The sequence below is a fragment of the Phyllopteryx taeniolatus genome, chromosome 6 (genome assembly GCF_024500385.1).
Source record: "Phyllopteryx taeniolatus isolate TA_2022b chromosome 6, UOR_Ptae_1.2, whole genome shotgun sequence".
In the NCBI taxonomy this organism is placed as follows: domain Eukaryota; kingdom Metazoa; phylum Chordata; class Actinopteri; order Syngnathiformes; family Syngnathidae; genus Phyllopteryx; species Phyllopteryx taeniolatus.
This window is the reverse complement of record NC_084507.1, coordinates 1,545,001-1,557,895: the sequence shown is the minus strand read 5'-3', so window position 1 is coordinate 1,557,895 and position 12,895 is coordinate 1,545,001. Positions and strand designations below refer to the sequence as shown.

The window sequence follows — 12,895 nt, the reverse complement described above, 5'->3', positions numbered from 1 at the left end:
TCCACTCGTAAAGTAGCAGTCAAACCAGCCGCCCCTAATTTTGTTCATACGAGGCATTACGGTAATAAATCGCCAACTTGCGGCGAAAGCCACCTTCAAAATAAAAGCTTCCCAATAATACGGGCGTCAGTACTATTCGGTTAAGGAATGCAACCAGCAAAGTTAATTTGAATCTTGAGATACATTAAAAAAATTACTTTATTTGATATTTTAAGAAAAATAAATGGTAATGGACTGCACTTATATAGCACTTTATCTACATCATCACAGTGCCCAAAGCGCTTTACAAAGCCTCACATTCACACACACATTCATAAATCAATGGGCGACTGCTGCCATGCGAGGCGCTGCCAGGCCCACTGGGAGCAAATTAGGGTTCAGTGTCTTGCCCAAGGATCACAAAGCCAGATCACATGGGATTTAGACTGAACAATGACTTGATTGTATTTGGCTATTATAAAATAATTTTGCGTGTAGAATCTGCTGATTTTGGCATAGGCCTAAGGGGAATTCCCACTGTGAAAGCTGAAACCAAACTCCAAACAAATAAGTCTTTCTGATTTAACTAAATTTCCCCCTCTTAACTACTGTCCTCTGATTGTTGTAAGTTGTTTAGCTAACATTCTCATACTATGAATATGAATCTGGAATCAAAATGATCAAAGTAAATTCGAATATAAATCTTAAATAAAAATGTAAAATATGTATCTAAATATAAATCTTAAATCTAAATGTCAACTGCACTGAACAAAAATATAAATGCAACAGTTTTGTTTTTGCTTCCATTTTTCATGAGCTGGATTCCAAGATCTAAAACTTTTTCCACATACACAAAAGGGCATTTCCCTCAAATATTGCTCACACATCTGTCCAAATCTGTGTTAGTGAGCATTTCTCCTCCAACAATATTTGAGGGAAATGGTCTTTTGTGTCTGTAGAAAAAGATTTAGACCTTTGAATCCAGCTCACGAAAAATGGGAGCAAAAGCAAAAGTGTTGCATTTATATCTTTGTTCAGTGCATATATCTAAATATTAAATGTAAATTTAAATATTAAATCTAAATGTTAAATATATACTATTTATAAATCGAACAGTCGTGCAATTTACACTTTATTCAGCACAGTAGTTCTAACAGAGTCAAACACATACCCACTGCTAGTTTCACAAGGTTCACTAAATTAAACACTGAATGGGACCTCAGGTTAACCTTAAGCCAACCTTCAAGATTCAGTTTCTGCAGTTTATCTTTATTGGAAAAGAGGTTGTTGTTGGTTGATGTGCTCTGACCATTTTGTCTGTAAACTGTCTTGGATCCAACAAAAGTAGAAGTGTAGTTTTGCAGTCACTGTAAGTCCGTAAGTCAGCCTGGTCAGTGAGGAGCGCTGGTGAGTGGAACTCAGTACCTGAGGAGGTTAAACTGCTTACAACATACAAGGCCTTCACAAAAAAACTGAAAATGTGGCTAGTTAACACCTATAGCTGCCAACACTAAAAGACAAGTATGTTATGTTGTCTTTTTGTTATGATCAAAAAAATTATGGTTTTATTCTCTCTTAATAGTATAGTTTGATTATGTATCCTGTATTATATTGTCTTGTAGATGTATTTTACTGCTTTTTTACATCATGGGCAGGGGACTACAGATGAAAACTAGCCTTCTGGCTAATTCTGGCTTTTTTAACCATGTGTACTTCATGTGTTTTATGAAATTGCATTGTCCCCTTTCAAAAATAAACTGATAAACAAACAGTGAAACTGTTCAACATCCATCCATCCATTTTCAACACTGCTTATCCTGGTTAGGGTCGCGGGGTGCTGGAGCCTATCCCAGCTGACTTCGGGCAAAAGGCAGGACTACACCCTGAACTGGTCGCCAGTCAGTCACAGGCCACATATAGACACAGACAACCATTCGCTCTCATATTCATACATTCACTGAGTGGGAACTGAACCCACGCTGCCCGCACCAAAGTCAGGCGAGTGTACCACTACACCATCAGTGACTTCTATTCAACATGACTGAAGGAAAGTAGTGTTTCTACTGAATTGCCTTGTTCAGCAATTTAAAAATATGTTGAAGATATATGTAATTATAACATTTTCTACATTAAATATTCATCCATCCATTTTCCGTACCGCTTATCCTCACTCCTCGCTCCTCACTCCATCGTGCTGGACCCAATCCCAGCTAACTCTGGGCGAGAGGCAGCGTACACCCTGAAATGAGGGGAAACTACGATCATGTGTCCTGGGCCAAAAATGGGTTTGACACTCCTACTGAGGTTTAGTCAAAAACATTTAGCAGTGTTGGGGAGTAACTAATGACATGAAATTAAATTCATCCATTTCCTTTACCGCTTATCCTCACTAGGGTCGCGGGGGTCCTGGAGCCTATCCCAGCTATCTTCAGGCGGGAGGCAGGGTACACCCTGAACCGCTCGCCAGCCAATCGCAGGGCACACGAAACAAACAAACATTCGCACCCACAATCACACCTACGGGCAATTTAGAGTCTCCAATCAACCGACCTGAAATGAAATTATGTAATTTCATTTTAAAAATTATGTAATTGTAATCCATTGAATTACTGGGAGAAAATGTGTTATTAAATATTTACATTTGAAAAATAGCCACAACTTTTTTATTTGTCATATATATGAAGCGATATTGTCTAAATTATGCACGTTTGTCATTAGGTCAACATGGTATCATGTTTTTCACATGCTGCATACATAAGAACAAATATGTGGTTAATTCTCAAATAATGTTCCAAGGTTTGAAAGTACTTTTTTTTTTTTAGAGGAAACATCCAAGGATCCCGTTTATGCATTCATTCAAAATTAAGAAACGTAATCAAAATGAAATCAAATGTAAATTGTTATATTACTTTGAGAAAGTATTGAAATAGTTACACCACTATTACCTTTTCAACAGGGTAACTTGCAATTGTAACCAGTTACATTTCCAACATAATTTTATCCAACACTGCATGCAGGCCTACCGATACCGTACTGAAGCGTTTATTTCTTCCATACTCCACTCCACTAAGTGGCAGTAAAGTAAAGAGGAAGGGGCGGAAATGCAACTTGAACGCTACTGGTAGCGCGGTGACGAATGTATTGACGGTTTTCTGGTCTGCCGGTTTTTTTGTTTTGTTTTGTTATTTATTTTTTATTATTTTTTTAATTGTATGAGTATTTGTAGTTGTCATGTACTATTAAAGTTCGTCATTGGTTAACAAGTAAACTATACAGCTCGCGCTTTACGCTAGCTTTATGATAACAAGGACGACTACTCACCACTACAATTTCATATGCTAGCTCATGCTCCTTTCCGCTTGCTAAAGCTCGACGAGACGACATTCTATTTCACGTAGAAAGAATTGAAGTTGCAAATAAAGGTAAGTGCAACTCAAACGACTTAAGGTTGACTGCACGAGTGTGAATAAATGGTGCTCATTTGATAAACAAAATTTGGGTTGATGAGGACAGGAGGTATGGAAATGAAGGGATAGTGGCCAGTCAACCACTTTAAATGTGACCATACTTAATTGTTATTTGTGTGTGTATAGAAGTGATATGAAAACATTTGGTGTGACGCAAATATCCCACCTTGTGTTCAAAACTCGGCTCGGCGATAAACTTAAACACAAGCGCCCATTGAACGCCGACAAAACGTTTTTAATCACATGGTGTCAGCAAGTAGACCTCTATGGTTGTACTTGAATTTCTAATTAGTTGTGATTTTACAGAGTCACAGGTGTCTGAAAATGTTGAGGATCACCTGCCAGGTATTCTAATGACTTTCTGTGTCCTAGAAATGGCGTTAAAATCAGGAGAGGAACGTCTGAAGGAGATGGAGGCGGAGATGGCTCTGTGAGTTATAATTGGTCACAAAAGCAATATTAACAGAAATACACTTGTGTTAATATATGTACAGCCAACAAGAAAACAGTAACAACAAAATCAAGATATTTCAGTTTTTTATTTTTAATATATCTGCAAAAATTCTTTTTTTTTTCTGTCAATATGGGGTGCAGTGTGTACTTTAATTAGGAAAAAAGGAACTTAAATGATTTTAGCAAATGGCTGCAATATAACAGAGTGAAAAATTTAAGGGGGTCTGAATACTTTCCGTACCCACTGTGTTGTGTGTGTGTATATATATATATATCCAATCCTCGTGCAAACTTTACATGTTTATCCATATCTCATATTATGTATAGGTTTGAGCAAGAGGTTCTTGGTGGCCCAGTGCCACTATCAGGAAACCCACCTGTCATGGAGGCGATACCTGTAGCTTTGGCTGTCACAGCGCTACCAGTAGTCCGACCAATTATTGGCACCAACACCTACAGACAGGTTTGTATCCTTTCCTTAGTTAAGCGCTAATAACCTCTGATTCTTTTTATTTATTTATTTATTATTTTTTAAATTCAACGCAGATGCATGCTATGGTCCAAAGTATAAAGACAAACCTTCATTTAGCAGTTTGAGCTGCAGACCTTTAATTTCAACTTTGTGGGAGTAGTTTGACGAAGGCACTTTTGTACATCAGTATGACTATTCCCCAAGTGCACAAAGCAAGGTCTAAAAAAGCATGTTTGGAAGAGAACCCTATGTAATCAACTTATAAAAAGATGTTTTTTTTAACCCTTTTGAGGAAGGACTAGGGCTGGGAGATAATACATTATCAATATATGTTAAGATAGACACGTGATCGATATCAATAGAAAATACGTTGAATTAAATGTTCAATGGAAGAAGAACGAAACATGCCAGTGATGTGGCAAGGTATTATGGTACAACAGAGGCTTCAAGGCTCACCTCATTTTTCCTTTTGCCTGGTTACTGTCAATGTATATAAAGGAGGTAGAAGAAAATTGAGATCTACCCTCAGCCTCTTGACCTATCACGACCCAGCAAAGCAAAATTGGTTGTCATCAAACTCACTCGCTATTTTCTAATGTAGAAGTAGAGAAGTGATTTGTTTTGCCATAAAGTCTCAGAACTTATTTATAAACAAAAAAGAATGCCGTGCACTGAAAAACCACACAAACTTTTTTGACCCAGCCCCCATTTACCATGGTTTTGCATGGAACTCAGCATTTTGGCACGAAAAGTAACTTCACACGGCATCGGTGATTTATTTTTTAAATGAATGGAACCAAATGTTATAAAACGCTGATTCTCTACCCACCGATGAGGAACAAGATTTGTTTTAGTGTGTGGTAATGTGAGACAACTTTTGTGAATTTTGTCCCAATTCATTGTGATATAAAGTTGCTACGGTGAAGTTTTAGCCCAATGTTAAGCTTTTTCTTTTTTGTCATCGGCGCTTACGTTGGTTTGAAGACTAAAATAAATGCTAAAAACCACCAATGCAAAAGTGCAAGCAACCGTTTACCTTGTTAGCTGTCTCAATGTTGGCATAGATGCATTTTATTTTTTCACTCACCCAGTTGACTGAGAGTTGACTTGACTGAAGCTCCGCGCGTTGTAGGCTGCGGCTCGGAGCGCATCAGACGCTACGCATCGGGAAAAACTCCTTTGCACAATATAATCTTATTCCAAGTGTTGCACTGAGGCGACTGGTCATTCATTTTAACAAAGTTAAGACACGCTTTTGTTCGCTGCCGTTGGGCACAAGCACGTCATCGAGCCCGTTCTTCTTCGTTGGTTTACACCGCTTCTTCGTTGCTTTTTGACACTTCTTCTTCGCGGCTGGAGGACTAGGCATCAAAACTGGGAACCGAAAGTTAAACATTTTAACGGTTCCGGGAGAACCAGAACGTTAGTCACGGTTCCAATCGATTCTCGATGCCCAACCCTAGTCTTGGGTTGTTACACGTGCCTCCTAATTTTCATAGGCGTAGGTCAAACGTCGTGAGGGGGCCATTCTTTATTTTATATTTGTAGGAGGTGCTAATTATTTTAGAAAAAAAAAAACATTTTTAGTAATTGCGTATAACAACTTTAAAATATATGTTAAAAGGGTGATAAGTAATCACTGCACTGTTTGTTGACATGGTGTATACCACACTAAACATGAACCAGAGGAAGCAAAGGAGAGAGTTGTCTCAGGAGAGTAAAAAGAAAATTACCTTTAATGTGCTTGTCTATAAAGGCTATAAGAGCATCTCCTTGCAGCATAATATTCCTTTAACTACAGTTGCACATACAGTATTATTCAGAAATGTAAGATCCACGGGACTGCAGCCAACCTCCCTGGACGTGGCCGCAGGAGGAAAATTTATGACAAATTATAGAGATGGATAATACGAATGGTAACAAGAGGCCAGAACAACCTCCAAAGAAATTAAAGGTCAGATGACAAAGATGTTATAGGGTCCGTTAAAATTCATATTTGCATTGTTTATATGTTATGTAATACATGCACGTAACGTCCAGCAAATTTTCAACCATAGTTTAGCTAAAAATTAGGTTTTTATTAGGCTTTACACAATCAGGATTTTTGGGGCAGATCACCGATCAGCAAGTTTTAAAAAAACGATAACCGATCACTAATCCCATCACAAGATGGAGCAATGTGTACATTTACATGACTTGTTCATTTATTGTATATACTTGTGTACCGTATGACTTCTTCATGTATTGTATATACTTGTGTACTGTATACTGAGTACTGTATCCATCCATCCATCTTCTGTACCGCTTATCCTCACTAGGGTCGTGGGCGTGCTGGGGCCCATCCCAGCTCAAAATTATTCTCTAGCGTTTTAGACAAAAGTTAAAACATCAATGACATCTAGGGGGGCATTCAAGGATTGGTCACTGACATAAGTTTAGGTCAAATCAACATTACAACATGACAGAAATAACGGCTGCTAACTTACTGTAATTAAATTACTTTAACAAATACTGTTAATGACATGCTTACTCTAACTTTCTCACTGTCACGGCTATATGGACGGGTATTGTCCAGAGTGTGCGTCCGTTTGGCTTTTCTTTTTTTCTTTTTTCACACTGCGTTGCTTGAATGCGGCATGCTCCTCCTTGTGTACATTCTTCAGATGTCCGATAAAATTTGTTGTGTTGAAGCATTTAGATGACGTTCCCTACGACTTACTTCAGTTGTGCACAGACTGCAAATAACTTGCGTGTTGTTTGTCTGAGACACAGCAAAATAGTCACACACTGATGACGTGTTTTTTAACTGACAAGATTTAAAAAATGTATTGTCAGATAGCAACACTACTGCGCCACAAAACACGTGACAAGGCTTAAAATAATCTAGCTTTTGGATTCATATGCGACGGCAATGCAGAGTTAAATGTCTTGTGCGGAGCCGATCGATGACATCATTGAGCTGCTCTGCAAATTATAACATGAAAGCCGGTTAGTCAATCAGCATAAAATGCTAATTATTGGCCGATACCGATCAGATCGGCGTAAAGTCTAGTTTTTATGACGCATATTGAGTCCTCCCCGAACATACCCGAAGCTGAAGACACCGGGGTGTGGTTACTCTATCCACCACAAGGGCTACCAGAAGTGACGTTGCAATTGACAAACACAGCGCACTACATGCAATGGCGAGCAACGTGTTAGAATATGAGGAGGAGGATTTCGACGTATAGGAGCACCCAACTGAACTTGGCATTGTCAAACCGTACATGTTTGAGATGATCAGGAGGTCTGAACAGTGACGGCGACAAGCAGCCAAGTAGCAGCTGTCCAACAGAAATAGTGAGTGGACACTGGCTCGATGTGACGGTATGTCAAATGCATGTCTTTTTATACAGTCATGGCTTGAAATAATGGCACCCCAAAGGTGCCAATATTTTTTAGCACGACTATAGGCATTATATATTCATATATGTTTCAGTGACACGGCACAAGCTTTTACATAGTATGCAGTATTCCTATATATTGTGTGCTCCTCGCTCGAGTTGCGTTATAACACGCCGCACAGAAAGTCTTTGCCGTCCGTGTCTGTTGGCTTGTCATATAGGCAAAAGTACAGACGACAATACTGAAAAGTACTGTGTGGGTCTTTTTTTTTCTACTCCCCAGTGCAAAGGAAATCCTTGCCCCTTGTCTGCACCGCGGCACCGTGGTGGCTGCGAGATTTAGCTCTCTTGCTGGCGGTTGAGGTCCCAATGGCCGTAGGAATAATAGTTGGCACCGCAGCTGGTTTCAGCCTCTACCTGTTTATCAAAGGCTTTCTGCTAAGTCTTTCTCAAAACACGCCGGTTCGAAGTGATCAGCACAGTTTGGAATGCTTGCTAGGCACCCCTCGCTGACCCCGTTTCTTCCCGTCGAGTGCCTTTCCCTATCCACCATCGTGACATCGTTAAATCATACAAAAACAAATATACAAGGACAGGAACAACAGCAGGGAACAATAGCACACAACGCCGACTGAACAGGCTGTTTAGCTCGTGTGACGTCACAGCGCCGGATAGAGCCAACGACCGGAAGGCGCATTCTGCATCATATTTATCAATTTAATTGCTGTATATCTGCTATATAATCACTTCGAAATGGCAGATGTGGTTTGTAAAGGGGTTCTAGATCAAATCTTTGTCCTCTGATCTTTAAAGGTGAACGAACTCCAAGGTCAAGGTACATCAGTGTCAGATCGCACCATCTGTCGTTGTTTGAGCTGAAGTGGACTTCATGGGAGACGGCCAAGGAGGACACCACTGTTGAAAAGAAATAATAAAAAAGCGAAACTGGTATTTGGCAAACTGCATGTTGATAAGCCACAAAGCTTCTGGGATAATGTCCTCTGGACAGAGGAGACAAAACAGGAACCTTATGGCAAGGCACATCAGCTCTATGGTCACATACGCAAAAATGACGCATACCAAGAAAAGAACACTGTCCCAACTGTGAAGCATGCAGGAGGCTCTGTTATGTTCTGGGGTTGCTCTTCCACATCTGGCACATGATGTCTTGAATCTGTGCAGGATATAATGAAATCGCAAGACTATCAAGGTATTCTGGAGAGAAATGACTGCCCAATGTCAGAAAACAAGGACTCCGTTGCAGGTCATGGGTCTTGCAACAGGATAATCACCCAAAACACAGCTAAAAATACCCAAGAATGGCTACGAGTAAAAAATTTAACTATTCTGAAGTGGCCTTCTATGAACCCTGATCTAAAGCCTATTGAACATATGTAGAAGGAGCTAAAACATGCCGTTTGGAGAAAGCACCCTTCAAACCCGAGACAACTGGAGCAGTTTGCTCATAAAGAGTGGGCCAGCATACAGTTGTGCTCACCATTTTTTGCACCCATGAAGTTTAAGTACTAAATGTTTAAGTACTATCTCCTGAAGAAAATGAATCAAGTGAAACAGCATTTTTTTCTATGGAGAACTTGTTTGATACGAAAGAGCAAACTAAAATATTTTCTGGACAGATGAAACAAAAGCAGAGCTTTTTAGCAATGCACACTAACCGTATGTTTACAGACAGCCTTTAAGGAACAGACAGTCAAGCATGGTGGGGGATCCATAATGCAGTGGGGCTGCTTTACAGCATCTGGTACTGCAGGCCTTGACTGTATCAGAGGTATCCTTAAATAAGAAAATCTAGGTTTTAGAGCCAAATTTGTAACAAAACTTGATTTGAGGCGAAGGTCGTGGGTCCTCTAGCAAGACAAAAGACCTAAAGCACACATCCAAAAGCACACAGGAATGATTGAAAAGGAAAAAATGGCCAGCAATGAGTCCTATCTCAATCCAATTGAAAGTCTTTGGGGGAGCTGAAATCTGCCATTGAGGGGGGAAAAAACCCTGCAAATTTTCAGCAGCTTGAACTAATTGCAAAAGAAGAGTGGGAGAAAATACCACCGGAGAAGTCCAAAAAGCTTATAGATGGATACAAGAAACCGAAGATGTCATTGCTGCCAAAGGGTGTGCAACGAAATATTGAGGGGTGCCATTTTTGCTGCACATGCATGTTTTTTTATTTAGTTATTTATTTATTTTTTAATTACAATACCTAAGTTTAAAAAAAAAAAAAAAGAAATCTTTGTTAAATCACTTTGGACCTCCAATCCAAAAGATACTAATGATATAAGTTTGGTACATTTCCATTTATTTCTGAAGGTATTATAGATATATGATATGTTAAAAAAAAAAAAAAAAGATGGGGTGCCAATAATGGTGACTATGACTGTACCTGCGGAGATGTGCAGAAGTCTTATTGAAAGTTACAAAAATCGTTTGATTGCAGTTATTGCCTCAAAAGGTTGTGCAACAAGATATTAAGTTAAGCTTATAATTTTTGTCCAGGCCTGTTTCATGAGTTTTTATTTTGTAATTTATTTATTATTATTATTATTTTTTAATAATTCTGTTAAACCACAATTCAAAAGCAGTGTCAGATTTTCATTGGTTAATTTTCATTAAATTTTTGTTACTTTTATCAGATTCAAGTTATTTCTGTGACCAGTGTGGCTTTTTCTTTCATTAACAGAGGAGTACCAATTATTTTATCCACGTGTACAGTCTATAAGTATAAATATGTGTTTTACAATAATACTTAACTATATATCTAATTTCTAATGTAACTGTAGTGGATGAGCTAGCGAAGCTTGCATTAATTTCTGGCAGTGATGATCGTTGCGGCAAGTTTCTCTGGGCACTCCGGTTTCCTCCCACATCCCAAAAACATGCGTGGTAGGTTGATTGAAGACTCTCAATTGCCCGTAGGTGTGAGTGCGAGTGCGAATGGTTGTTTGTCTCTATGTGCCCTGCGATTGGCTGTCAACCGGTTCAGGGTGTACCCCGCCTCCCGCCCGAAGATGGCTGTGATAATCTCCAGCAGCCCGCGACCCTAGTGAGGATAAGCGGTAAAGAAAATGGATGGATGGATGGATGGATGGATGATATGCTTCTACCACCTCAGTCCTCTTTAGCGGGTCATCGGCAAGTGTGCGTTTGCCACAGCGATGACTGTCCCCTTTGGCCGCTCACAGCATAAGCTCCCGCTAAAGAGGACTAAGGTGGGAGGAGCGTATGAATGTGGTGCAAATTAAACGAATGTGCAGTCAGTGTGTAGAAATGACTCCTGCGATCTGAACTCTGCATCAAAGGACACGACATCGCTGTCTCGCAGATGCCATGATATGGACCAGTCAGAGCCAAGCTGCTTTCCATATTCAAATTAGGGAAGATGAACGATCCAATAAGAGCAAAGCTCATTTACATGTCACATAATAATCTGACCATTTTAAATGCCAGGCCCAAAAGACAAACTAGAATAGCTTCAAAAAGGACGTTTTCTGCATTTCCAACCAAAATGATCAAATAAATTTGATAAAAGGATGTCAAAGGTTATAAAAATTAAATAGAAAAATAGTAATGAAAGGGGATCTTTAAAGCCACAAAGAAAAGGTGGCAGTAGCTTATTAGTAAGGACTTGGGCTTTGGAACTGGAAGGTTATGGTTTGAGTCCCTCAGCAGACCAAAGAAATTGCAACTAGTTCTTGGAAAGATGTAAGTCTGCTTAATGAATGTCGAGGTGCCCTTAAGCAAGGTTCCGTAACAAACATGCTACCAACATTGACATGCCTGAGTTGGAAGCAAATTCTTTCTTGTCTGGTATGTATAAACATGATCACTTTGTGTTTGCTGTTGTTGTGTTCCTCGCCATACTTTCAAACTCAGCCATTAGCAAATGTGAGCGATGTCATACAGCGAGCAGAGCTGACACTCCAGTTTCAAAGCAGCAGAATTATTTTTTTTAAGCAAAAAAATTTATAAAAAATGCAATTCTGCTGGTTAATAAACAATTTTCTCGGTATGTCTCGTTTGAGGAGTTACAAACCGTAAAGTGTTTATTACCATAATGACCAAAGAAGCTTCCAGAAAGCCAGATACCACAAATCCCCAAAAGGTTATGCAGGTTAAATTAGAAGCTTCTATTTGCCTATTGAGGACCTCTGACCACTGATCATATTTTCAACCCTTATTTCTTAGGTCCAGCAAACACTAGAGGCCAGAGGGGCTTTTGTTGGACCACCACCGACCTTTGTTGGACCAGGTAAGCGTAATTCAGGCCTGGGAACACACTGAACCAAATATATGATGTACTGCATTAGAGAGTAATAATTGGTGGTGTAATAGAATGCACATCATCAGATTGAGGACTTGATGCACTTTACCATAATCTCAGGTGCATGGGAGGTTTTTCCTGTGGGGGGGGAGGGGGGAGTCACCGTCATTATATTCACACTAGATACGCCTGCCTCGCTGATCGTCGTGCGTAAGTGGCGGCCATGTTGGGGAGGTCGTTTTTACCATCAAGGCAACAGCGCACTACTCTTGTTTACATATAGACGACCAAAAACAGTTTTCATGTATTGTAGTATTTGTCTGGGACTGTCTGCCCAAACGTGGATATTTCAGCTCACTTATAACTTGAGAAAACACCATGCAGTAAATTGCAGATGTTTTTTTTGTAGTTTTGACTGTGCATACACATACACAGCAACATCAGAATTTGTACAGTCACATTTTATTTTGTATTTTTTTCAAAATGTTTTTAATTTTTGTTCATGCGGTGTTAAATAAAATCAGTTACTCACTGTTTACTCGGTACTTGAGTAATAAATTCACTGCATACCTTTTACTCTTAAGTAATTTTTTGGAGGACTACTATTTACTTTTACTTGAGTCACATTTTGTCAAGTAACAGTACTCTTACTTGAGGACAGTGTTTGGCTACTCTGCCCACCTCTGGAGCGGACATCCTCCATTGCATTGCATTTTTGATTATCAGATCAGCCAGTGTGGTATTTGTTGCGCTGGTCTTTTGTATTTTCGCGTTGCGGTGCTGCAGGTTGTAGTCCCAAGTGGAACCGCGAAGCACACATAACATCGGAAACAAGAGTTGATCTGGCAGTACATCCATCCAT

The 12,895-nt window shown here is 39.5% G+C and overlaps 1 protein-coding gene across 1 annotated transcript in view; it reads left to right on the top strand.

The window, feature by feature from the left end:
- The first annotated feature begins 3,052 nt into the window (after nucleotides 1-3,052).
- rbm42 (RNA binding motif protein 42) overlaps nucleotides 3,053-12,895 on the top strand; it is a 21,207-nt gene continuing 11,364 nt past the window's right edge. Inside the window, exons 1-4 of the mRNA XM_061777560.1 lie at nucleotides 3,053-3,401; nucleotides 3,819-3,876; nucleotides 4,227-4,362; nucleotides 11,958-12,021. Of these exons, the coding sequence (XP_061633544.1) occupies nucleotides 3,821-3,876; nucleotides 4,227-4,362; nucleotides 11,958-12,021 (256 nt within the window). The 5' untranslated portion in view covers nucleotides 3,053-3,401; nucleotides 3,819-3,820. The remainder of the gene's footprint in view (nucleotides 3,402-3,818; nucleotides 3,877-4,226; nucleotides 4,363-11,957; nucleotides 12,022-12,895) is intronic.